Source organism: Trichosurus vulpecula, chromosome 7, assembly GCF_011100635.1.
Source record: "Trichosurus vulpecula isolate mTriVul1 chromosome 7, mTriVul1.pri, whole genome shotgun sequence".
In the NCBI taxonomy this organism is placed as follows: Eukaryota; Metazoa; Chordata; class Mammalia; order Diprotodontia; family Phalangeridae; genus Trichosurus; species Trichosurus vulpecula.
This window is the reverse complement of record NC_050579.1, coordinates 157,342,671-157,367,951: the sequence shown is the minus strand read 5'-3', so window position 1 is coordinate 157,367,951 and position 25,281 is coordinate 157,342,671. Positions and strand designations below refer to the sequence as shown.

Below are 25,281 nucleotides of genomic sequence, written 5' to 3'. Positions count from 1 at the left end.
TTGCTTCTGGCCCCAGGCCCACCTGGTGGGAGGAATTAAGTGGTGGATCAGAGCAGGAGTGCAGAGCCTGCTGAAGATCTAAGTCCAGTCTGGGTTGGGGGTTCTTGGGGAAGGAGGAGTGTTGGTGTGGCAGAGCTGGCTATAATAGCTCTGAAATCAACAGCGTGTCCCCCCAAGCTTGGAACATAGTACTCTTTACTCTACAAGCAGTCATACCCCAATGAAAAACTTAAGGGTCAAGTAAGTTGGCTGGGAATATGGCCAGGCAGCGAAGATGCACCCAGATTCAGTCTCAGACTTTGGAATCTTTCTTTGTGACAAAGAAGACCAAAACATACAGCCAGAAGAAGTCAACAAAGTCGAAGAACCTACAACAAAAGCTTCCAAGAAAAACATGAACTGTTCTCAGGCCATGGAAGAGCTCAAAAAAGATTTGGAAAAGCAAGTCAGAGAAGTAGAGGAAAAATTGGGAAGAGAAATGAGAAGGATGCGAGAAAACCATGAAAAACAAGTCAATGACTTGCTAAAGGAGAACCAAAAAAATACTGAAAAATATACTGAAGAAAACAACACCTTAAAAATAGACTAACTCAAATGGCAAAAGAGCTCCAAAAAGCCAATGAGGAGAAGAATGCCTTGAAAGGCAGAATTAGCCAAATGGAGAAGGAGGTCCAAAAGTCCACTGAAGAAATACTACCTTAAAAATTGGAGCAAGTGGAAGCTAGTGACTTGATGAGAAATCAAGATATTATAAAACAGATCCAAAGGAATGAAAAAGTGGAAGACAATGTGAAATATATCATTGGAAAACCACTGACCTGGAAAATAGATCCAGGAGAGATTAATTTAAAAATTATTGGACTACCTGAAAGCCATGATCAAAAAAAGAGCCTAGATATCATCTTTCAGGAAATTATTAAGGAGAACTGCCCTGATATTTCTAGAGCCACAGGGCAAAATATAAATTGAAAGAATTCACCTATCAGCCTCCTCAAATAGATCCCAAAAAGAAATCTCCTAGGAATATTGTCGCCAAATTCCAGAGCTCCCAGATCAAGGAGAAAATACTGCAAGCAGCCAGAAAGAAACAATTTGAGTATTGTGGAAATACAATCAGAATAATCCAAGATCTAGCAGCTTCCACATTAAGAGATCGAAAGGGCTTGGAATACGATATTCCGGAGGTCAATGGAGCTAGGATTAAAACCAAGAATCACCTACCTAGCAAAACTGAGTATCATGCTCCAAGGCAAAATATGGACTTTCAATAAAATAGAGGACTTTCAAGCTTTCTCCGTGAAAAGACCAGAGCTGAATAGAAAATTTGACTTTCAAACACAAAAATCAAGAGAAACATGAAAAGGTAATCAAGAAAAAGAACAAGAAAAAGAAATCGCAAGGGACTTACTAAAGTTGAACTGTTTTGTTTACATTTCTACATGGAAAGATGATGTGTATGATTCATGAGACCAGTATTAGGGTAGCTGAAGGAATATGCATATATATGTGTGTGTGTGTGTGTGTGTGTGTGTGTGTGTGTGTGTGTATGTATATATGTATGTGTGTCTATATATATACATATATATACACACACATATATATACATATACATATATATATACATATACATACATACATATATATATATATATATATATATATATATATAGAGAGAGAGAGAGAGAGAGAGAGAGAGAGAGCGGGCACAGGGTGAGTTGAAGATGAAGGGATGATATCTAAAAGAAATAAAATCAAATTAAGGGATAAGAGAGGAAAATATTGAGACAGAGAGAAAGGGAGAGATAGAATGGGCTAAATTATCTCACATAAAAGTGGCAAGAAAAAGCAGTTCTGTAGGAAGAAAAGAGAAGGCAGGTGAGAGGGAATGAGTGAATCTTGCTCTCATCAGATTTGACCTGAGGAGGGAATACCATACACACTCAATTAGGTATCTTACCCCACAGGAAAGAAGGAGGAAGAAGATAAAAAAGGGGGGATGACAGAAGGGAGGGCAGATGGGGGAGGAGGTAATCAAAAACAAACACTTGAAAAGGGACAGGGTCAAGGCAGAAAATTGGATAAAGGGGGATAGGTTAGGAAGGAGCAAAACATAGTGAGTCTTTCACAACATGAGTATTGTGGAACGGTTTTACATAATGATACACATGTGGCCTATGTTGAATTGCTTGACTTCTTAGGGAGGGTGGGTCAGAAGGGAAGAGGGGAGAGAATATGGAACTCAAAGTTTTAAAAACAGATGTTCAAAAACAAAAAAAAAAGTTTTTGCATGCAACTAGAAAATAAGATACACAGGCAATGGGGCGTAGAAATTTATCTTGCCCTACAAGAAAGGAAGGGAAAAGGGGATGGGAGGGGAGTAGGGTGACAGAAGGGAGGGCTGACTGGGAACAGGGCAACCAGAATATATGCCATCTTGGAGTGGGGGGGGGTACAAATGGGGAGAAAATTTGTAATTCAAACTCTTGTGAAAATCAATGCTGAAAACTAAATATATTAAATAAATTAAATTTTAAAAAAATCACAATAAAAAAATATAATTACAAAGATTCCCCCCCCCTCCAAAAAAAAAAAGGAGATTTAGGCTTGACACAAGGAGAAACTTTCAAATAATCAGAATTATCTCAAAGTTGAATAGACTTTTTTTGGTAGGTAGTGGGTTCCCTCCACATTGGTGGTCTTCAAGCAAAGGCTGAATGACACTTATTGGAGATGTAGAGAAATTCTTGTTGAAGTATGGGCTGGTCATTGAAGTCTTTTCTAACTCTGAAATGCTGTGATTTTGTGAAATACACAATATGACTCTAGAATGAGACATTAAAAAAATAAACATGGGAGAACTCCCACATTCAAATGGGTGTTGTCCTTCAAAATTAGGCAGCTTGGGAAGTTGTGGACTTGTTCCAGGAATGCTTAGAGCATTACTGGAATGTTTGCTTAGAACACTTTCGGATTCCTCTTTAAGAATAGCCCTTGGAGCCAGTTTATAAGAAAATCAGTCACATTTCTTTATAGGTAAACCTAATTTGTAGTTACCTAAATCATGAACACAATTATTCACCTTGAACATCAAATTATTCATCATACTTATCTTTGAATGACTATTTGTTGTTTCTAAAAATCTACTCTCAAATGATGATTTGCCATGGGACATAATTCACTCAGGAGTAAAAGTTTTTGCATGTTTTTAAAAAATATTTTACTGATACCTTTTATTTTTACATCACAGTAATTTTCAGGTATCTTGTCCTTGCTCAGAGAACTGATCCTTGCCTTATTAAAAAAACAGCTAAGCAAAAGCAAGAGATACTGTGACCATGTCTGAGAGTGTATATATCATTCTGTTCCCATATTTCCCTACCCTTCCGCTCAGAGTAGGAAAGTTTATTTCATCTGTGCTCCAGGACCAAGACTGGCCATAACAATAATTCAAGAGTTTTGCTTCCTTTGGTATTCTTCTCTTTTATGATACTCTATGTTATATATACATATGTATCCATACACGCATATATGTATATACATGTACACAACATACATACACTGTTTTTCTGGTTCTATTTTACCCTGCATCAAAACCCACAAATCTTCCAACAGTTCCATGAATTCTTCATATTCATAAATTCTTACCACATAATAATGTTTAATTACATTCCTATACCACAGTTTGTTCAGTCATTCTGCCAACAATGGACCCCTACTTTGTTTAAAGTTCTTTGCTAAATTCTGATGTGATTATTAAAAATCACTCTCAGTAAGTCGTAATCAGACCTTGTATATGTTAAGTTCAAGGCACTGTGGAGTAAGAGTTATATTATCTGTTCTCTGTTTTTAAGGTTCTTACAGTATAATTACAGAGAAAATATAAATACATGAAACATTAATATTAGAAGATTTAACTAACAAGACAGTAATAGAGACAGCTCCTCAGCACTTGGTTAATAATCAAATGAACAGTATAGGCAGGAAGTTCAGGAGCATGAAGGGATCAGTTTGGGCACAGGGGTGAGGAACCTGCAGCCTCAAGGCCACATGTGGCCTTCAAGGTCCTCTTTGAATTATATCAGAGGTGGGGAACCTGTGGCCTCGAGGCCATATGTGGTCCTTGGGTGTGGCCTTTTGACTGAGTCCAAGTTTTACAGAACAAATCCTTTTATTAAGGAGGTTTATTCTGTGAAGTTTGGATTCAGTCAAAGGACTAGACTTGAAGACTTAGAGGGCCACATGTGGCCTTGAGGCTGCAGGTTCCTCACCCCTGGCTAGGGTATTTATGGAGGCGGAATGTGAGTTGGTTTTGAAAGTTAAGTAGAATTTATAAAGGAAGAAAGGAATAGGGAAGACATTCCACAGTGTGGAAATGGTGGTGAGGAAATGGTATGGTTAAATGCATAGAGGTGAGAAAGTCCTTATGTAAGAGAAGAACATTTTGGAGTAGAGAATTCATTTAAGGGAGAAACAGGAGATAAGGCATGTGGGGGCCAGCAGTACAGGGCCTTGAAAGCCAAACTGAGACAACTTGACTTACAGTCAGTAGAGCACCACTGAAGATTTCTGAGCAGGAGAGTAAAATGATCAAAAGTGCTGGTTTAGAAAGAACAACATAGATTGGAGTAGGGAGGGACCTGAAAATCAGGAGAGTGATTAGTAACCTATTATAGTAACTTGAGAATAAGGCACTTAGGACCTGAATTAGTGTGTTGGCAACGAGAATGGAAAAGAGAGGATTTAAAAAGCATCATGAACCAGCTTCTGGAAGATTTTGCTTCCCTGCCCTCTTCCCTTTCCAGATTCACTACAGTCTCTAGAAGCGCGAAGGAAAAGAATGGATCTGGAATTGGTATTCAGTATTCATCTTGACCTGGATGTCCTATGGACAACTTAAACTCAATACACCTAAAACTAAACTCATTATTCTTTCTCTTCCCCTTCCCCTCCCCCTTGTCCTCCCCCTTCCCCTCCCCCTCCAACTCATACCTCCCCTCTTCCTTACTTCTCTATTACTCTCTAGGATATCACCATCTTCCAGCCCAATTAGGGTCACAACCTAGGGGTCATCCTGGACTCCTTACTCTCCCATCGCCCCCTTATACAATCTGTTGTCAAGTCGTGTTGATTCAGCCTTTGAGACATTTCTCACTTATGCCTCCTTTGACGCTGCCACCACTCGAGTATGAGCCCTCATCTCTCCCCTGGACTGCTTCAAAGTCTTCTCATTCATCTTCCCTTCTCAAGTCTCTTTCTGCTGCAGGTCATCCTCCACTCAGATGTCAAAGCGATTTTCCTAAGGTGCAGGTTTGACCACATCCCCTCTCCTATTCAAGAAACTCAAGAGACTCCCTTTAAACTCCAGAGTCAAAGAGAAAATCCTCTATTTGGCCTTTAAAGCTCTTCAAAATCTGATCTCTTCCTGTCTTTCCAGTCTTTTTATACCCCCTTTATAGGTGGTACAGTGGATAGAGGGCTGGACCTGGAGTCAGGAAGGCTCCTCCTTGTGAGTTCAAATCCAATCTCAGACACTTACTAGCTGTGTGACCCTGGGCAAGTCACTTCACCCTGTCATCTGTCAAAAGAGCCGGAGAAGGAAATGGCAAACCTCTTCAGGATCTTTGCCAAGAAAACTCCAAAAGGGATCATGACGAGTCAGACACAACTGAAATGACTTGAAACAACAGAAAAAACAACAACCCCCTCTAACTATTCTTCAATCCGGTGATACTGATCTCCTTGCTGTTTCTCAAATAAAAGAATCCATCTCCTTACTATGCAGTTACATTACATTATTTGAAGTTACATGATTACATTACATTATAAATACATTATACAAAAATACATTATTACATTACATTATAAAGAGGTTACATTAAAAAAAAGTATGATGAAAACAATCAATTAATTAGAAAAGCATTCACGAAGCACTTAATTGTGGGTCAGGCACTGTGCTAAGTAATGAGGATATAAAGTAGGTAAAAAAAAATATTCCCTGCCCTCAGGGAGCTTACTTTCTCAATTTATTCCCTTGAAAATTTTACTGAATTTATCTCCGAAGATATACATACCCTAATTTTCACCCGCATTGCTTTAATCATTTTAGTTCTCGCGGCCTTTTTTTCTTGTTTATTTTTCCACTTTGCAACAGCTTCAGCAAGTAGGCGATCTATAATTTCTTGTTCTTCAACTAAAAGACCAATAACAACATCCGGGCAAAATCCGTGCTCACCTAGAAATTGTACCTCATCTATATTTCGTGGGTATCCATCTAGGATAAAGCCTGTGGAACTGAATGAGAAAATTCATAATTTGCTTTATTTATTTTTAAAATATTTTCAGCTTTTTAAATGAAATCACTCTTATAAGTAAAAAATATAGACAACTAAGATGCCAATTTTATATAAGCATATACACAAAAATATTTTAAAAGCTTTTCAGGGTTCTTTTATTTAACCTTTTAAAGCATATTTCTGCTTTTGTTTCATCTAGTTTTATTTTTATAGTTTATTATTTTATTTATATTTCTTTTGAAAGGGTAAAATTGTGGAAGCCCAAATTATAGACTGATCTAAGATGTTGGAGGGAGAATATTGAAAAGAGCTAGGATCCTCATAAAAACAACCAGTAAAAATACTAAAGACGAGAAAAATAGCTTAAAAAAGCCACACAAGAAGATAAAAATCAATTAAAATAAAAAAAACATAAGCAATGCAAAGCAGATCATTAGTACAAGAAAAAGTTATGAAGCAATTAAATCAGCTAAAATGCTGACCACTTTGGAGAAGGATAAAGAAACCATGAAAGAAATCTGGAGAGAAGCCTACAGGTGGATAAAAATACCCATCAGAATAAATTAAGCAAGAATTAACAATGTTAATGAGGCAGCTAGGTGGCATAGTGGATAGATTGCTGGTCCTGGAGTCAGAAAGACTCATCCCCTGGGGTTCAAATCTGATCAAGGCCTTTGATACTGTTAACTGCGAGGGCTTATGGAAGATCACGGCAAAATTTGGTTGCTCAGAGAAGTTCATCAGTGTTGTACGTCAATTTCATGATGGCCTGGTTGCCTGGGTCCTGGATAATGAATGATGCTCTTGAGCTTTCCCAGTTACCAATGGAGTGAAGCAAGGTTGTGTGTTTCCCATTTTTAAAATTAGTATTGTTTGATTTTTCAGTTTTGTCTGACTCTTTATGACCCCATTTACAGTTTTCTTGGCAAAGATACTAGAGTGGTTTGCCATTTCCTTCTCCAGCTCATTTTACAGATGAGGAAACTGAGGCCAACGAGGTTAAGCAACTTGCCCAGGGTCGCACAGCTAATAAGTGTCTGAGGCTGGATTTGAATTCATGAAGATGAGTCTTCCTGACTCCAGGTCCAGCACTGTATCCACTGTAGTACCTAGCTGTCCCAGTAATAAAATGAAAACACACAAAAAGATACTAATAAAAGTCAAAATTACCGTATTGGTTCTTTAAGCCACCATTCGGAAAGATAGAGATCCAAAATTTCAGGTGGTAAAGCTTCATTTTCTACAAGGTTTGCTTTAATAGCTTCTTCCTCATCAGTGAACAATATTTCTTTATTCTGAAACCCAACTCAGAGAAACAGGGAAAAAAAATCAATAAACTCACATTAACTGAAGAGTACACAAATAATTAAGAAGGTTCCTATTTTTCTCAAACTACTGTCATACTGGGGCTTACGAAGATGTTGAAAATTTCGGCTCACTTTGTGCCACTATTCAATATGGTCAAAATCTACAACATACTACAGCTAACAGTTACAAAGCTGTGACTATATTCTATTCACAAATGTCTGGTAGAATTCACCTCATGATTCAATCACCTTATAAATCTATGTGCCCACTGAAATCCTATCTGTGAGATTTAACTACCTTCTAAATGAGTCATTTTTAGGTCTATGTAAATTTGTCTTTCCAACTGAAACCGTAAATCTCACAGATAGTAATTTGCCAGGGACCAATGGAAAACAGACAATTTAAAGTAATATTGCTTATAGTTTTGAAAGAAGGATTTGTAATGGCAATTGACCACATGCAGAACTAGGTTATGGGGGGCTTTAAACTACAGTCTGTAAACTACAGACAATAGAATATCATTACTCAGAGATCTTACAGTCTATGAACAAAAAGACTGAAATAATATTGCCTTCTTCCCACACCCTGACAAAAGCAAGGAAATGATCCCATACTGGTTAGGATAAGTTATGTTAACTTAAACTGTAGTTATATTCACATCAGTATTTAGCATCCAATCTGGTTGGGACAGCGTATCTACCTCAGAGTGTGGGGACAACGTGCTGGTGAACATTTTTCTGTGGCATGATAATTTTTGGTTGTATGAAAAGTTATTACGAAACATCCAATGCACATTTTTTACTATATGTAAATCAAAGAAATACAGTTATTTGCAAATCATAGATTTGTAGGTTATCTCTACAATTTAGGTATTATAATACCGGTTTGCTTTTTTCCTTCTCAAGTATAATATTAGCCTGAGCAGCAATTTCTTCTAGTTCTTGTTTTTCAGCTGCTTCTTCCTCAACTTCTTCATCGTATTCAGGCCCAACTCTCCTCTCCGTCTTGAGCATGATTTTTTCCTGCAGAAATTCTTCAAACTGAATGTGAAATATGCCAAATTTTTCGGCTAACCATCGACCACAGACAGTCTTGCCAGATCCATGAGGACCTAAAAGGCATATTCTCAGTGGAGGAGCCTGGCAAAGGATGAATAGGAAAGGATGGGGGAAAAAAGAACATTAAAATAATTTTGAAATAGAATATGCTTCTATCAACATTTCTTCACAAATTGTTCTCTTGTTTTATATTTATTGAGTGCTGATAATGAATGCTCTGGGATTATGTGTTTTAAGAGGAATATAAGTTAAGGACATAGAATGGGCATATAGAAACACTACAAAGATAACTGAAATGTTAAAAATTAAAATATCTAAGAAAAGATGACTGGAACTGAGTTCAGCTTGATTGAAGAACCCATTGAACCTTTTGCCATTCCCCGGACAATATGTGATTTCCTACTTCTGCATCTTTTCTCATACTTTCCCCTTCTCAAAGAATGCCTTTTTACTTGAGCTCCACCTGTCTAATCCTTATCCAGCCTTCAAAGCCAAATATCAAACGTCACCTCTGGGATTTCTTTTCCCTCTGAACTTTCATAGCATTTGCACTTCTCTAATGTCACATGACACATTGTGTCTGGTCTTATAATTAGCTGTGTATTGCCTCACCTTTCCTACTGGACTGTATTATTTTTAAAGACAGGAAATGTTTTATTCACCTTTGTAAGCCTCATCATGTCTAGCCAAGGGTTTTGCCTATAAAAAGCACTCAATAAATTTCTGTGGAAAGGATGAAGGAAAAAAGAAAGGAAGGAAGGAATAGAGGGAGGGAAGGCTAGGAAAAATGAGTAGCAATTCAGTAATGATTTTCAAGTGCATGAAGAGTTATTACATAGAAAATGATGACCAGCTGTTTCAATCTCCACTAAAGGAAAAAAAACCCAACAAAATGAAATAGGATGAAACTATTATGTGATCAGTTGGTAGATATAAGGAAAAAGCTTGAATTCCTTAAAAACTGGACATGCCAAGAATTTTTCTAGGGTTTGGCTTTTCATCACCAAACTTTATTTGGATTAACTATAGGATCACATTTTAAATGCTTCAGAAATCAGGCATACTTTCCAGGAAAATATATTTCTGATGAGGTTTTAGGGCGCTGGGGCTGAGAATGCCAAGGTAGAGCTGCCTGGAATGAATTCACACATTCAAGCCTTCTCATAATGAAGGAGCATTGTAATGCTTTAGCAAAAGTGGGGCAGGGTCCTTTTGGGAACCTGCAAGAGACTGAGGATGGTGCTGGGGTTTATATAGAAAAGGGGCATGGGAAAGGAATGCCAGGGATGCTAATTAGGTAATTTAAGGGTCCAGGTATCTTTGGGAGCTATGGATGGGAAAGTGTAGAGAGTGTACCAGACATTGAGGGAGTTGTCAGAGGCATAGACCTTGGGCATCTGGTGGGAGGAAGAGTCCTTGGACCAGCCAGGGATAAAAATTCTTGGGCCTGGCACCCTTGTCTCTGTTCTGTTAAGAGAATGTGTTCTGCAACAAGAGAAAATTTTCTCACAGGACAGGAGCCTACTAAGAAATTGGAAGGCTTCCAGAGACATGATCTTAGGGCTGGGGCCTGAGCGCCCCATCATTTCCAGAAACTTAAAACACTTGAAATATAGCCTTGAACCCAGAAGAGGGGGAGACCCAATGACTCTTAACTGGGGAAAATTAGCTGACAGAAATTCATGTACCTCTTTAAGAGAGTTTTAGAATCACTACTAAGCCCTGAGGTCCTCACCCATATGAAGTCAGTAAAATAAGACAGTAGTTTAGAAACCTTCGGGTACATGAAGAAGAATGAGCAGCTCCTATCGGAGGCTGTGGACTGAAAAATTATAAAACAGGAGGACTAAGGGTCCAGTTAAGTGTAAGGTAAAAAGCACCACCAGAGAATGACACAATGGAATGATTAATGCTCATAATAGTCATCTCAAGTCATAAGAAAAATATTAACTTGTGGTTAGTATGCTGTTTAAGAAGACAGAGATGTTTGATATTTCATAAGAATTTTTCTTTAAAATGTAAAAAAAACCCAAAACAACAAAACAAAACAGGATGGTAAATTTCGGTTATCTGCCAACATCACATGATGGAAGATCTTATTCCTTAAGATAAGATACTAAAATGGCCAATTCATTACAGATGTAACAATCTATGACGACATTTACCAAACTGTTCTGTAGAAACCTGAGCCCCCAGGAAGCAGTCCAAAGAGTTCTTCAAAGAAAAAAAGTTGTAATGGAAGAAGTCCTCCTAATAAAGAAATTTTAAAAAATCAGTTCCATGATTTTGGAAGCATTACATGGAGATTTGTAAACCAAACACAAAACAAAATTCTTGAAATTTTTAAGCCCAGATGTGATGAATTGAATCAATCCCTCCTTGGATTACAAAAGGGGAGACGAAAATTGTTGTGAAGCATCTTACAAGGAGAGCTGTCCCAGTCAATACTGTTCCCAGCTATAAAACACATTGATAGCAAACAAAATATGGTCCTGCTTAATAAGTAGATTTTTTTTTTACAATATCGTTAGTTTTACTATGAAATGAACCTAAAGTAAAATTATTTTAAAAATCAGGTTTATATTATTTGACACCATTTGTCAGAGGCATTAAATAATTTAAAAATACTCCACTGCAAGGGGCCACTGAAGTTTTGTTTGAAAGGATGGTTACTGCCACTCTAATCCATTGAGAACCCCAGTGTCCGACACGTACAGATTGTGTGAGCCAGGTCTAGTCCCTTAATTTCTCATGTGCTCTAGAGGCAAATCTCAGACTAGAAGTTGTAGAAAAGGTGACAAACCTGCATTGGTATAGGCAGTTTAATCACTTAAGAGTTCCTTATATCGGTAAAATTACAAGACCGGTGATGATCTTTAGGGGAAAGAGAGAGAGAGAGAGAGAGAGAGAGAGAGAGAGAGAGAGAGAGAGAGAGGAGGGAGGGAGGGAGACAGAGACAGAGAGATACACACAGATAGACAAAGACAGAGGAAGAGAGACAGAGGCAGAGAAAAGAGACACAGACAGGAGAGAGAGATACACAGGGAGAGAGAGAGAAGGAGAGAGAGGGACACAGAGAGGCAGAGGGGCACAGAGAAAGAGAGACAAAAACAGAGATAGACACACACAGGCATATATATACATATATATGTATATACATATATATATACATACACATATAAATATATATATACATATATACATACATATATATACATATACACACACACACACACACACACACACACACATATATATATATATATATATGGAGGGAGGGGGAGAGAGAGAGGGGGAGAGAGAGAGAGAGAGACAGAGAGAGAGAGAGAGAGAGAAGCAATAAGAGACAGTGGATAGAACGGATGGGATTGGAGTCAGAAGACAACTCCCTGCCTCTGACACTAGCTGTAGACCCTGAGCAAGTTATTTAACCCGTTCCTGCCTTGGTTTCCTTATCTATAAAGGGCGGATAAAAACAGCACCTACCTGCCAGGGTTGTTGTGTGGACAAAAGAAGACAATTATTTGTAAAGTGCTTTGCAAACTTTAAGGTGATGCAGTGGATAGAATGTGGAACTAGGAGTCAGGAAGACCTGAGTTTGAACCCTATCTCAGGCACTTATTCTTTGTGTGACCCTGGTCAAGTCACTTAACCTCTCTTTGTCTAAATTTCCTCTTGGTAAAAAATGGAATAATAATAACTACCTCATTGGGTTGTTTTGAGGCTCAAATGAGCTAATGTACGTAAAGTGCTTTTCAAACCTTCAAGCACCAGATAAATGCTGTCTATTATTGCTATTATCATTTTTTACCTTTAATGGTTCTTCATGAGCCACATAGTCTTCAGAGTTCTCCAAAAACTTCTCTCTTGCTTCAATACTTGAAAAATAGTAAACCCTTTCTCGATACTTAGCTCCATCCTCTGTGGAACCTGGGAATAGCATAAACTTTTCTTTGAGAGCCAAGGGACAAAAGTTCTTTGTGTCTCCCAAATGTCTCTTTTTCTCTTTAAGTCTTTCTTCATCCTAGAAAGAAAAACAAAAACGGGAGAGCCCGAGTGTCACTCGAAGTAGCCAGAGAACATGCCCGGAGCCCCTTTCGTACCCCCCACCTCCTGACACCCACCCCACACAAAGAGACCAATAAAAGACTCAACTAGAATTGTGAGGTGACTGGAGAACACGCCATTCAGGGATTGATAGAAGGGACTGAGATTTAGCATGGAGGAGAAAAGACTCATCGAGGTTGGGAACACGATGGCCACCTTCAAGTATCTGAAGGGCCATCACGTCCAAGAAGGATTAGACCTTGTTCTGCTTCAATCAATCATTCAACATACTAGGTACTGCTGGGGATATAAATTTGAAGAATAAAACAACCCCCATTGTCAAGGGGCTTCAGTTCTAATGAGGGAGAAAACAGGATCTATACACAGAATAAATATCTAGAGAATAAATACAAACCAGTAGAAGGTATTTAGGGACAGAGGGCACCATTAATCAAATGGATTAGGAAAGGATTCATTAAGGTGGTTTTTGAGCTGAGTCTTGAAGGAAGAGGGGGGATTCTACAAGGGGAGGGGAAGAAGGAGTGCAATCCAAGCAGTACAAAGCAATCAATTAAAACTATTAACAATAGTAATCAATTGTCTCTCCATTTCTATCTGTCTCTGTGCATGTGTGTCTCTTTCTCTCTCTGTCATCTGCTTCTTCGTTATAATCTTCCAAATCCATTTCCCACCCAATATATCTGAAAGGTCCAAGAAATATGAAGAAAACAGTCACCATTTAACCAATTAACAAGCATTAAATGCCAACTCTCAGGGCAGCTAGGTGGAACAGTGGCTAGAATGCTGGTCCTGCAATCAAGAGGACCTGAGTTCCAATCTGACCTCAGACACTTATTAGTTGTGTGATCCTGGGCAAGTCACTTAACTTCTGATTGCCTCAGTTTCCTCACCTGTAAAATGAGCTGGAGAGGGAAATGGCAAACCACTCCAGTAGCTTTACCAAGAAAATGCCAAAGGGGGTGACTAAGAGTCAGATATGACTCATCCACTAGACAACAAGAAGAAGCCTACTCTGTACCAGGCCCCATGCCAGCAAGTGATCATCTACTTGAAAACCTCCAGTAAAGAGAAAGCTTTCCTTCTCTCCTCAAGGAGTCCATTCCACTTTGGGAGTGGCTGTGATCGTTAGGAAGTTTTCCCTTACAATCCATCTAAATCTGTCTATCTGCACACTCTGCAGATTGTACGGAGCCAAGCAATACAAAACTCATTATCTTTCTCCACGAGCCCTCTCCTTTTCTAAACTTTTCTATTTCTGAAGGTACCTCCATCCTTCTATTGTCCCAGGCTAGTTTGTTGCCTCAGCAGTATACCCAATGACTCCCTTGCTCTCACCTTATATATCTAAACAGTTGTCGAGTCTTGCCACTTCCACCTTTACAATCTCACCTCCAGCTCCATCTTTCGACTCACATAACTGACTTAGCTCAGACCTTCATCGCCTCTGGCCTAGTGAACTGCAACGGCCTCAAGTCTCTCCCTACTCTCATCCTTCCACATGGTTGCCAAAGGGACCTGCATCTATATAATGAATTAGCCATTCTGACATTTTGTCTCAAGGGATGAAATCTTCCATATGAGTGATACTGGGCAGTTCTCAGATTTAAAAATCCACCATTAGCCACGTGAATCTGGAATAATCTCAAAAGAAAATCAGCAATTAAAAAAATATTCCTACATCTTCTTCATTTTCTTCTTGTTCATCTTCATCTAACTCTTCCTCAGCTTCTGCATCAGCTTGAAAGTCATCTGCTTCTTCATCATAATCTTCCAAACTCATTTCCCATCCAATATATTTGAAAGGTCCTAGAAATAGGAAGAAACAGTCACCATTTAATTTTCTCAAAAATAAGAGCTTTTCCTTTAACACACACAACAACTCAGGGAGGTAGGTTCTATTATTATCCCCACTTTACAGATGAGGAAACTGAGTCAGGCACAGGTTAAAGGACTTGTTCAGGGGGACACAACCAGGTAGAGAGACAGAGAGAGAGAGAGAGAGAGAAGCAATAAGAGACAGTGGCAAGTCTTCCTGATTGTAGGCAATCTCTCTATCCATTGTGTCACCTAGGTATCTCTATTTCCGTCTTGAAGCCCTTCATAACCTAGAGCTCTCCTGCCTCTCTAGTCTTCTCATATCTTACTCCTCACCATGTATTCTTCAATCCAGGGACACTGGTCTCCTGGTTGTTTCACGAACAAGGCACTCCATCTCTTGACTCTGGCATTCTCTCTGGCTGTCTCCCATGCTTGGAACGCTTTCCCTCTTCCACTCCAATTATAGACCTCCCTGGCTTCCTTTAAGTCCCAACCAAAATCCCACCGCCTACAGGAAGCCTTCCCCAACCCCTCTTAATTCCAGTATCCTCCCTCTGTTAATTATTTCCTATTTATCCTGTATATTGCTTGTTTTGTATATATTTGCGTGCATGCTATCTGCCTCCCCCATTAGATTATAAACTCTTTGAGGACAGGGACTGTCTTTTGCCTCTTTTTGTATCCCCAGCACTTAGCACAGGGCCTGGAATATATTAAGCCCTTAATAAATGTTTACCGAATTGAACTGAACTATTCCCTTAATAGATTGTAGGGTCCATGAGAGGAGAAGATTCATCTGATTGAAAGTTTGTCCACTCCCAATACCTAACAGAGTGCCTTGTAGATGAAAGGGCTAATGACAAATGTTTGTGGAAAATGTGAATCTTTTAAAAAAAATTCTTAAAATTTCATGAGACACATACTGTTTCTTCTGCAATATAAATACAGAACTTTAAGCAAAGTTACAATACTTACTGTCCATAGCCTCAACTACTTGCTGAAGTAGCTGCTCTGGAGTTTTCTCAGCAATCTCCAAGGTTAATGTCTGAACCAAAGGCAATTCAGCAATCAACGTCTCTAAGCCTTTCCAATTATTTATGAAAATTCTAGGAAGTTCTTTTATTGGCTCCATTTCTGGGATATCAGGGTAACCGTCTTCTGGATATTCAGGTAATATTCCTGAGTGGAAAAAAAAGATGAAATTAAAATTTTTTAGCCACTTTAATAGAATACTTTTTATTTCCTTAAATGATGACAACTCAAGTCTACACACACACTATGATCCAGCAATGTTGGTCGGCTTTCAATTCCTCCATCTCCTGCCTGGCCCCCAGGCATTGAATGCTCTACCTCCTCACCTTCACCACTGAAGTTCCCAGACTTTCTTCAAGACTCAGCCCAAATCCCACCTTCTTTCCCAATCCATTCTACTGCTAGTGCCTCCCCCACTAGATTCTCCTTCATTTAATCTGTGTATATCTTTTCATGGACCTACTTATTTACATGCTAACTTTCTCCCAATTAGAAAGTGAACTCCTTTAGGGTAGGCACTGTTTTCGTCTTTCTTTGTATCCCCAGGGCTTAGTACCATGTCTGGCACAGAGTAAGAGACAAATGCTTGCTGATTAACTGGACAGTGTAATTGTTGTAACCCCAGTCCCAAAACCCAGATTCCTTGCCCCTGCATGAGGGGTAGGATGGGGGTGGCAAGAGAACCCCAGCCTTCTTCAGTTTTCTTTGACACTTTCTTCAAGTTTCAAGTCATTTTGGGCACTTCTGGCTTCCAACTTTGAGAAAGAAGATGGAAGAAGCCAACCTCACTTCAGGTTGCTGGGAATTCATGAGAAGAACTGGCGGTCTTTATCATGTCCCTATCCCCAGCTTGCTATAGTAGACACTTTGGAGAGTTTCCCTTTAGTTAAGATCTGGGACTCTCAAGGTGACAGCACCTATAACTTCAGGAAGCTGGAGAGGACAACAGATTCTTCCAGGATAAAACTCTGAAGAGAAATCTTTGGAAGCCAGATAATGATGGATCTTTATTGGGGGCAAGGAAAATATTTCCTCAGACCCATTGTCAATAGGCCTATTGTGAGGGAGGCGAGAGTAGAACTGTTGCAAGCCTGGTGTTGTCCAAGGGAAGGATTCATTTGAAAAGCTAGAGAAAGTTGGGCACCGAGTCAGCCAATAAGCATTTATCAATAGCCTACAATGTATCAGGCATTGTGCTAAGCAATGAGTGTGCAAAGAGAAAAAAAAAAAACAACACAAAAAAGCCCACAACTGTCCCTGTTTAAGGAGAAAACATTCTGAAAGGGGAAGACAACATGTAAATAACAATTTACAGATAAGAAATAAATAGAGTTTATGGAAGGTAATTTCAGAGTGAAGGTATTAACAGCAGGGGTAGTCTTCCAGGAGGTATAGGTTGAGCTGAGTCTTGAAAGAAACTAGGGAAGTTAAGAAGCACATGTAAGGATGGAGAACATTCCAGGCACGGGGCTGTTGTATTTTTCTGTGCACTACCAGGGAGATAAGAGATGGAGTGGTGTCAATTAGGAACAGTGAGTAGGCCAATATAGCTAGATCATAAAGTATGTGGAGGAGAATAAAGTGAGAGAAGACTGGAAAAGTAGGAAAGGCTTTGTTTGGAACAGATCTGGCTAAGGCTCCTAATGATTGCTGTTGTTCGTCCTTCATTCTCAAAGAAGACCAATGACATCAGCAGGAAGATGTCGACTTGCAAGTGAATTGGATTGCAGTGAGGCAGAGCTGTGTAAAGTCATCACCTTCGCTCTCTCCTCCAGAGTCATTCAGAGTCCAATGGCAAGACACAAGTCAGGAAGACTGGCCCTGGATGCAATGGGAGACCTAGGCATTTTTAAGCTAAGGTCTCAGTTTGTCTGAGGCAACACCCATCTATTCGGTAATTAAAAGATAGGTAAGAATTATGGCAAAAAAAAAAATACCCTAGTTTGTGTTCTCAAAAGAATCAATCTGGGAGAAACCCTCACGGTTTCTAGCCAGAACAGAAACAACTGCTATTCTTAAAGGGCGGAGATACCTAGCAGCCTTTGCAAATCAAATCTACACCAGCTAGAAATCCAGAATTTGATTGCACCCAGGTCACAGAGGATGGAATTTTGACTCTAAGGCTGGGATCAGGAAATAAGGGTCAACCCAGACAAAAGAAAACATGAATGAGCAATGCCCAGTTTCTGGAATGTTTTCATATAGAACCCTGATTAACTACTAAGATTTAGGAGTTTCTCTTTCGTCTGTTGTTTTCAGCCTCATGCCCTTCTCCCAACCACCACCAGCACAGCCACAGAAGACAAAGATGATGATGATGATGACATCAGGTTGTGTGGGTTGTTTGCAGGGAGCAGGGCAAAAGTGAAAAGGTTGGGAAAGCCTGTGTTCTCTCCTGTAGACAAAGCTGTGAGGCAGAAATTCTGGCTTCAACAAGGAAGGATGGAGCAAGAAACTTCTAATGGAGGTACCGGTAAAGCCAAGTCTTAGGGTTTGCTAGTAGGGAAAAATAAGAGCCATGGAATGCCACGCATTATGGTACAATAGGTTTGGTGTCACACCACAGTGGCACAACTCCTTGGGAAGACTCATGCCCATATTAATAACTTACTCTTCTCTATACGAATATAGTTTTTTAAAAATTGAAATATCATTATTTTTCCAGTTAACAAAATGGGGTGGGGAGGGACAAAATAAATAAAATACTTTGATGGAACTGAAATATGCAATTCATTTCAAAACACTTCTGTGTGTGTGCGTCTGTGTAGAGGAGGTAGTTATAAAAATGATGCATCATGGGATATTAGAGAAATAAACTAAAAGATAGATAACAATCTAGGATGTACTATGCTTCTTTGGAAGAAAAAAGGAGAAGCAACTACAGTGTGATCTTTGATCTAACCTTTTAATGGATCAGTCTCTTTTGGAACCTCTTCCTGTACGGTCAAGGATGATGGTTCTTTTAAAACAGAAGAAGTGGCTGTTAAAAAAAAAGTTCTTTGTTAATGCTTTGTATTATATCTGTACTTCAATAATAATAGTAACCTGAACGAATTGTTTCATAACCGTTTATTACCCAAAGGTGCACCATGACTACCTGACTGCTCCCCTCTCCCTACCCCAGTTCGGGAAGAATGACTGTGTTAGCGTCTGTTCTAGTTCTGGGCAATTGCCTCCTGGTGCAGTTTGGATTTCTTCCTCTGAAAGCTGCTTGTTCACGTCCTTAGACCATTGATCAATTGTGGGATGGCTTTTATAATAAATCTTATTGATTATAGTCTCGTGCCTGGGTTTTCACTTCTTCCCCTCTCTCCAACAGATGCTGGCTTACCACATAATCGCTCATTTGAGGAGGATTTTCTTTGCTGCCAAGTATAGGAAGTGTAATGGATGGAAGGAACCGTTTGAATCTTTTTCTCATTTTAAAACTCCTAGAAAGAGCCTACATTCAAATTGCTTCAATGAATAGGGCCAACTTGATGACAATTTCTTAGCCTGCTTAAAAAAGGACTCAGGAATTTTACAGAGCAGCAAATGAAGCCCACTACCTAAATACAAAAAGAGAACAGGGCCCAGCATGGTGTTGTTTTTTTTTGTTGTTGTTGTTCGGTCATTTCACGATCCCATTTGGGGTTTTTGTGGCAAAGATACTGGAGTGGTTTGCCATTTCCTTCTCCAGCTCATTTTATGGATGAGGAAACTGAGGCAAACAGGGTTAAGTGACTTGCCCAGGGTCACACAGCAATAAGTATCTGAAGCCAGATTTGAACTCAACATCTTCCTGACTCCAGGCCTGGCACTGTATATACTGTACCACCTAGCTGCCCACATAGCACATAGTAGGTGCTTAATAAATGCTTGCTGACTAGTACGTAATTTCTTTGGGGTAAGGGCTGTGTCATAAATTTTTTAATAAACCCCCCCATCTAGTATAGCGTTTCACACATAATAGATACTTAACAAAAGTCTATCGAATTGAAAAAAAATGCTGTATGAATTCAAGGTGAGAAAGGACTTTTGAGTGGAATACTTTTGACTAGAATAATCAGTGAAAGGTTGATGGGAAAAGTGTTGATGCATTTGTGAGGATGAGAAGAAACAATATTCTAAACAACTGAATGTATCTGTAGGTTCTCAGAGAATATTTAGTTCCCCACCTAATTTCATTCTGGGCATCTGAGTTAATTTTGGTTTAGGGAAACAGATGCTATTATGATTGCTATGATAATGACTTTTGTACAAATGTTGTGGTGTAATGATAATAATAATAGCCAATAATTATATCATGTTTTATGGTTTGCAAATTACTTTATATTTTCTCAACTGATCCTCCCAAGAAGCCTGTGAAATGAGAATGCTATGATTTTGCCCCTCTGATATTCCTAGTAATAAATTTCCTCGTCTAGGAACCAAGAAAGAACCAATTTTTATTAAATTTAGTTCTACAGTTAGTCTTATGGTAATGGCCTCTTTTTTCTTCATTTGTTTATTCAAACTGAGTTGAAAAATTGATGATATCAGTTAAAATCCACTTTCTTAAAATTCCCATGATCAGTCTGCACAGATGCTTTATGTATAACTAATAAAAGAAAAATCAGACCTAAATAAAATGTACATGAAGGGGTAAGTTCAAGATCCTGAAAGATTTGGCTGGCTGCATGTGCTTAGGAAAACATGTGACTATTATCTAGATACAAGTTCTCCATCTTTGTAGCAGGCTGCTTTTCTCTGACCTTACTTGGTCTTGTGCTCTCTAATCTCATCATTCTTATGCAGCTTTGTTGACTCTGTACTTAGTTCCTCCACCCTTAAATTCTGGCTTGTGTCCTGGCTATGCTCTCTTGGCCAACATGATGACCTGATGTTTTATTCCCTTCACTGTCCTATTTGGTGGAACCCATCAGTCTGCAAGTTGCTTGTGGACTATGGGCTCTCTAGAACTTGCTGATATTTCTTGTATCTAGCTATCAGCTGTGGGTCTGTCTGCTGCCCAGATTGAGGCCTCTGCTGACCTCTGCTGGCCACGGCGAAATCTTTGAGAGCTGAACCAATAAAGTTTGTGCACTGGAGCTATGCCCTGGGTCAAGTGCAAACCAACACCTTCCACCCTACCTTCTCTTCTTTCACCCTTCCTTCCTTCAGACTTCCAACCTCCACTGCAGAATGGAATTGATAATTGTGGTCCTCATGTCCTGGAGGCCCAAAACATGGCTCTGCATGGAGAAAATATCATTCTGACGGGGATGATCAGATAACTGTTTATGGCAAATCTTGTCTTCAGGGTTTGGCCCGTATTCTTGGTTTAGGTGATTCATCCCCTCTAATTCCAGGGCAGGGAGGTTGCCTAAGCCACACTGTCCCTGGTCTGATATCTTCCTAGTCCCTAAGACTCTCTGGTTAAGTTTTCTGGGAAGGTAGAGAAACTTCACAGCTTCTTGGCTCAATCAAGTAATGCTCTCCTAGACTGAACACAAAGTGTCCAGGCAGTGATAACAACAGGCATTTATTAATTGCTTACTATGTGCCAGGCACTGAGCTAAGTGCTAGGGATGTACAAGGAAAGGCAAGTCATACCCTTGATGAGTTCGAATCACTGCACATGGACAAACTCCATCTGAGGGCACCATAAAAACTGGCAGTGATCACCGCTGAGCGCTCTTAGGAACGACAATAGAGCCTACAAACTGTAGGTCAGTGATGTTGCCTTTGATTTTCGGCAGAATACTAAAACATATCATTACAGGAATTGTTTGTGAAGATTTAGACAAAGAAAGCAGGAATCACAAAAAGCCAACATGACTTCTTCACGTACAAGTCATGCGAGGTTAACCATATTTTCTTTTTTGACAGGGTAACCAGATTAGTTAAACCAGGGGATTCTGTAGATGTCATAGATTTACATTTCAACTAAATGTTAGTCAAAGTCTCCCATACTATTCTTACTGACAAGGAGACAAGAAGAGATATTGGTTGGATGATTACATGGTTACATGGATTGTAATGGGTTGAATAACCACCCCAAAAAGTAATCATCAACAGGCCCTGTCAACTTCAATAGAGATCTGTAAATTAAGAGTCCTCAAGGTCTCTCCTTGGCCTGTTTTGTTCAATAGATTTTTATCAGTGGCTTTGATGATGTTTGTCAAATTTATTTTGTTCAGCTGTTTTTCAGTCACATCTGATTCTTCATGATCCCATTTGGGATTTTCTCGGCAAAGGTTGTGGAGTGGTTTGTCATTTCCTTCTCCAGATAATTTTACAGATGGGGAAACTGAGGCAAAATGAGAGATATCCCCAACATATTGGATGACAGTCTGGAACCAAAACATATACTTAACAGAGAATTATGGGCTGAATCTAATGAGATGAAATATAATAAAGATATATGTAGGGGACAGAGCAAAGATGGAGCCTGGAAAGCAGGGACTTGCCTAAAGTTCTCCCCCAGGACCCCACAGACATCTATAAAAATGGCTCTGAACAAATTCTAGAACTGCATAACCCATGAATAGCAGAGGGAAGCAGGGCTCCAGCCCAGGACAGCCTGGATGGTCACGGGGTAAGTTCTATTGCATGGAGCTGGGAGCGGAGTGAAGCAGAGCCCAGCGTAGGCCATGCCTAGACCAACCACCTGGGAGCCGGGTGGAACAGGCCCTAGTGCCCTGAATCAGTGAGCTGTGGCAGTTACCAGACTTCTCAAACCACAAACACCAAAGACAACAGAGAAGGTTAGTGGGAAAAGCTGCTGGGACAGAGTGAAAGGAGTTCTCTGTTGGCCACTGCCCCAGGGGCAGTGGAGGTGGTGCAGATACAGAACTATAGCTGCAGTTGCTTCTAGCCCCAGGTCCACTTGGTGGGAGGTATTAAGTGTCAGATCTGAGCAGGAGTGCAGAGCCAGCTTAGATCTGAGTCTGGTCAGGTTGGCAGTTCTTGGGGGGAGGAGTAGCACTGGTGTGGCAGAGCTTGCTGTGTAGAAATAGCTCTGAAAACAACAGTGCAGCCCCTAAAGCTTGGGACAAAGTACTCTACACTCTACAAGCAGTCATATTCCGACGAAAAATTCAAGGGTCAAGTAAGTTGGCTGGGATCATGGCCAGGCAGCAAAAACAGACTCAGATTCAGACTCAGACTTTGGAATCTTTCTTTGGTGACAAAGAAGACCAAAACATACAGCCTGAAGAAGTCAAAAAAGTCAAAGAGCCTACATCAAAAGCCTCCAACAAAAACATGAACTGGTCTCAGGCCATGGAAGAGCTCAAAAAGGATTTGGAAAAGCAAGTTAGAGAAGTAGAGGAAAAATTGGTAAGAGAAATGAGAGTGATGCGAGAAAACCATGAAAAACAAGTCAAGGACTTGCTAAAGGAGACCCAAAAAATACTGAAGAAAATAACACCTTAAAAAATAGACTAACTCAAATGGCAAAAGAGCTCCAAAAAGCCAATGAGGAGAAGAATGCTTTGAAAGGCAGAATTAGCCAAATGGAAAAGGAGGTCCAAAAGACCACTGAAGAAAATACTACCTTAAAAATTAGATTGGAGAAGCTCATGACTTTATGAGAAATAAAAATATTATAAAACAGAACCAAAGGAATGAAAAAATGGAAGACAATGTGAAATATCTCGTTGGAAAAACCACTGACCTGGAAAATAGATGCAGGAGAGATAATTTTAAAATTATTGGACTACCTGAAAGCCATGATAAAAAAAAGAGCCTAGGTACCATCTTTCAAAAAATTATCAAGGAGAACTGCCCTGATATTCTAGAGCCAGAGGGTAAAATAGAAATTGAAAGAATCCACCAATCACCTCCTGAAAAAGATCCCAAAAAGAAAACTCTTAGGAATATTGTCACCAAATTCCAGAGCTCCCAGATCAAGGATAAAATACCTCAAGCAGCCAGAAAGAAACAATTTGAGTGTTGTGGAAACACAATCGGGATAACACAGGATCTAGCAGCTTCTATATTAAGGGATCAAAGGGCTTGGAATATGATATTCCAGAGGTCAATGGAGGTAGAATTAAAACCAAGAATCTCCTACCCAGCAAAACTCAGTATCATGCTCCAAGGCAAAATATGGATTTTCGATAAAAGAGGACTTTCAAGCTTTCTCAGTGAAAAGACCAGAGCTGAATAGAAAATTTGACTTTCAAACACAAGAATCAAGAAAAGCATGAAAAGGTAAACAAGAAAGAGAAATCATAAGGGACTTACTAAAGTTGAACTGTTTTGTTTACATTCCTACATGGAAAGATGATTTGTATAGTTCATGAGACCTCAGTATTAGGGTAGCTGAAGGGAATATACATACATACATACACAAATACATACATACATATATATATATGTGTGTATATATATATATATATATATATATATATATATGTATAGACAGAGGGCACAGGGTGAGTTGAAGATGAAGGGATGATATCTAAAAAAATAAAATCAAATTAAGGGATGATAGAGGAATATATTGAGAGAGGGAGAAATGGAGAGATAGAATGGGGTAAATTATCTCACATAAAAGTGGCAAGAAAAAGCGGTTCTCTAGGAAGGGAAGAGGGGGCAGGTGAGGGGGAATGAGTGAATCTTGTTCTCTTTGGATTTGACTTGAGGAGGGAATAACATACACACTCAATTGGGTATCTTACCCCACAGGAAAGAAGGAAGAAGGAGATAAAAAAGGAGGAACAATAGAAGGGAGGGCAGATGGGGGAGGAAGTAATCAAAAGCAAACATTTTCGAAAAGGGACAGGGTCAAGGGAGAAAACTGAATAAAGGAGGATAGGATAGGAAGGAGCAAAATATAGTTAGTCTTTCACAACATGATTATTGTGGAAGGTTTTGCATAATGATACACATGTGGCTTATGTTGAATTGCTTGCCTTCTTAGGGAGGGCAGTGTGTTGGTAAGCAAAATGGGCTCTTAGCACTTAGTTCAACAAGTGGGCTTGAAGAGTTTGGCTTTGTTTCTTTTGAGTAATTCAGTGTACTTCATTGAGCCTTACTAGGTGCTAAGCCCCAGGTCCAAACACCTATTAGGTGTGGAACCTATGTAGATTGGTGACTGGGGTGAGGCCCAAGGTGGGGCTGGCTAAGGGAAGGTGCCAACTCCACAGCCATGCCTGACTTGAGTCTTACTAAGTGCTAAGCCCCAGGCTCTAACCCCCATTAGGTGTTAACCTGACCTGTGTGACTGTGAACCTCCCAGGGTCCTAAGGGGAGCGCCTAGTTTTACACATGAGTTTGAGTGATAGGTTTGGGACATCAGAGGCTCTTAGACCACGTGGGTTTAAAGTCGCCTCCTTGTGACAATTCTAGGTCATGTGGGTGAGTCGCATGTGTGACTCACCCCTGAGGCTGAAAAAGATATAAAACCAGGTGTTGGCTTTCTATTTTTTGGAGCTCTTTCCCACAGCAGTGGTGGCATGAGTGACTCTGGGCCAGCCCACGTTATGAACTCTCAGGCTGAACCTAGATATTGGTAACTATGAATTGTATTGGGTCTGTCTGTTGATGTTTGTAATTTGTTTGTATTTGTTCCAAAGTTCAGGGTGCTGGCTTGTAACCTGGATGCTGAGACTTTGTTAAATTCTGGTAACTATGTATTGGGATTTGAATCAGACAAGGTCTGTCTGTTGATGTTTGTAATTTGTTTGTATTTGTTCTGAAGTTCAGGGTGCTGGCTTTTCCCCCTGAACTAAGTG

General features: G+C 39.6%; 1 protein-coding gene across 6 annotated transcripts in view; it reads right to left on the bottom strand.

Moving 5' to 3' along the window:
• The window catches only part of AK9 (adenylate kinase 9), a 149,085-nt gene that overhangs the window by 41,956 nt on the left and 81,848 nt on the right, over positions 1-25,281 (bottom strand). For all 6 annotated transcript variants that reach the window (XM_036769282.1, XM_036769277.1, XM_036769278.1 and 3 more), the window contains 7 exons: positions 18,480-18,557; positions 15,521-15,724; positions 14,406-14,533; positions 12,471-12,683; positions 8,483-8,740; positions 7,464-7,588; positions 6,072-6,291 (listed from right to left, as the gene is read on the bottom strand). In XM_036769282.1, coding sequence (XP_036625177.1) covers positions 6,072-6,291; positions 7,464-7,588; positions 8,483-8,740; positions 12,471-12,683; positions 14,406-14,533; positions 15,521-15,724; positions 18,480-18,557 — 1,226 coding nt within the window. The remainder of the gene's footprint in view (positions 1-6,071; positions 6,292-7,463; positions 7,589-8,482; positions 8,741-12,470; positions 12,684-14,405; positions 14,534-15,520; positions 15,725-18,479; positions 18,558-25,281) is intronic.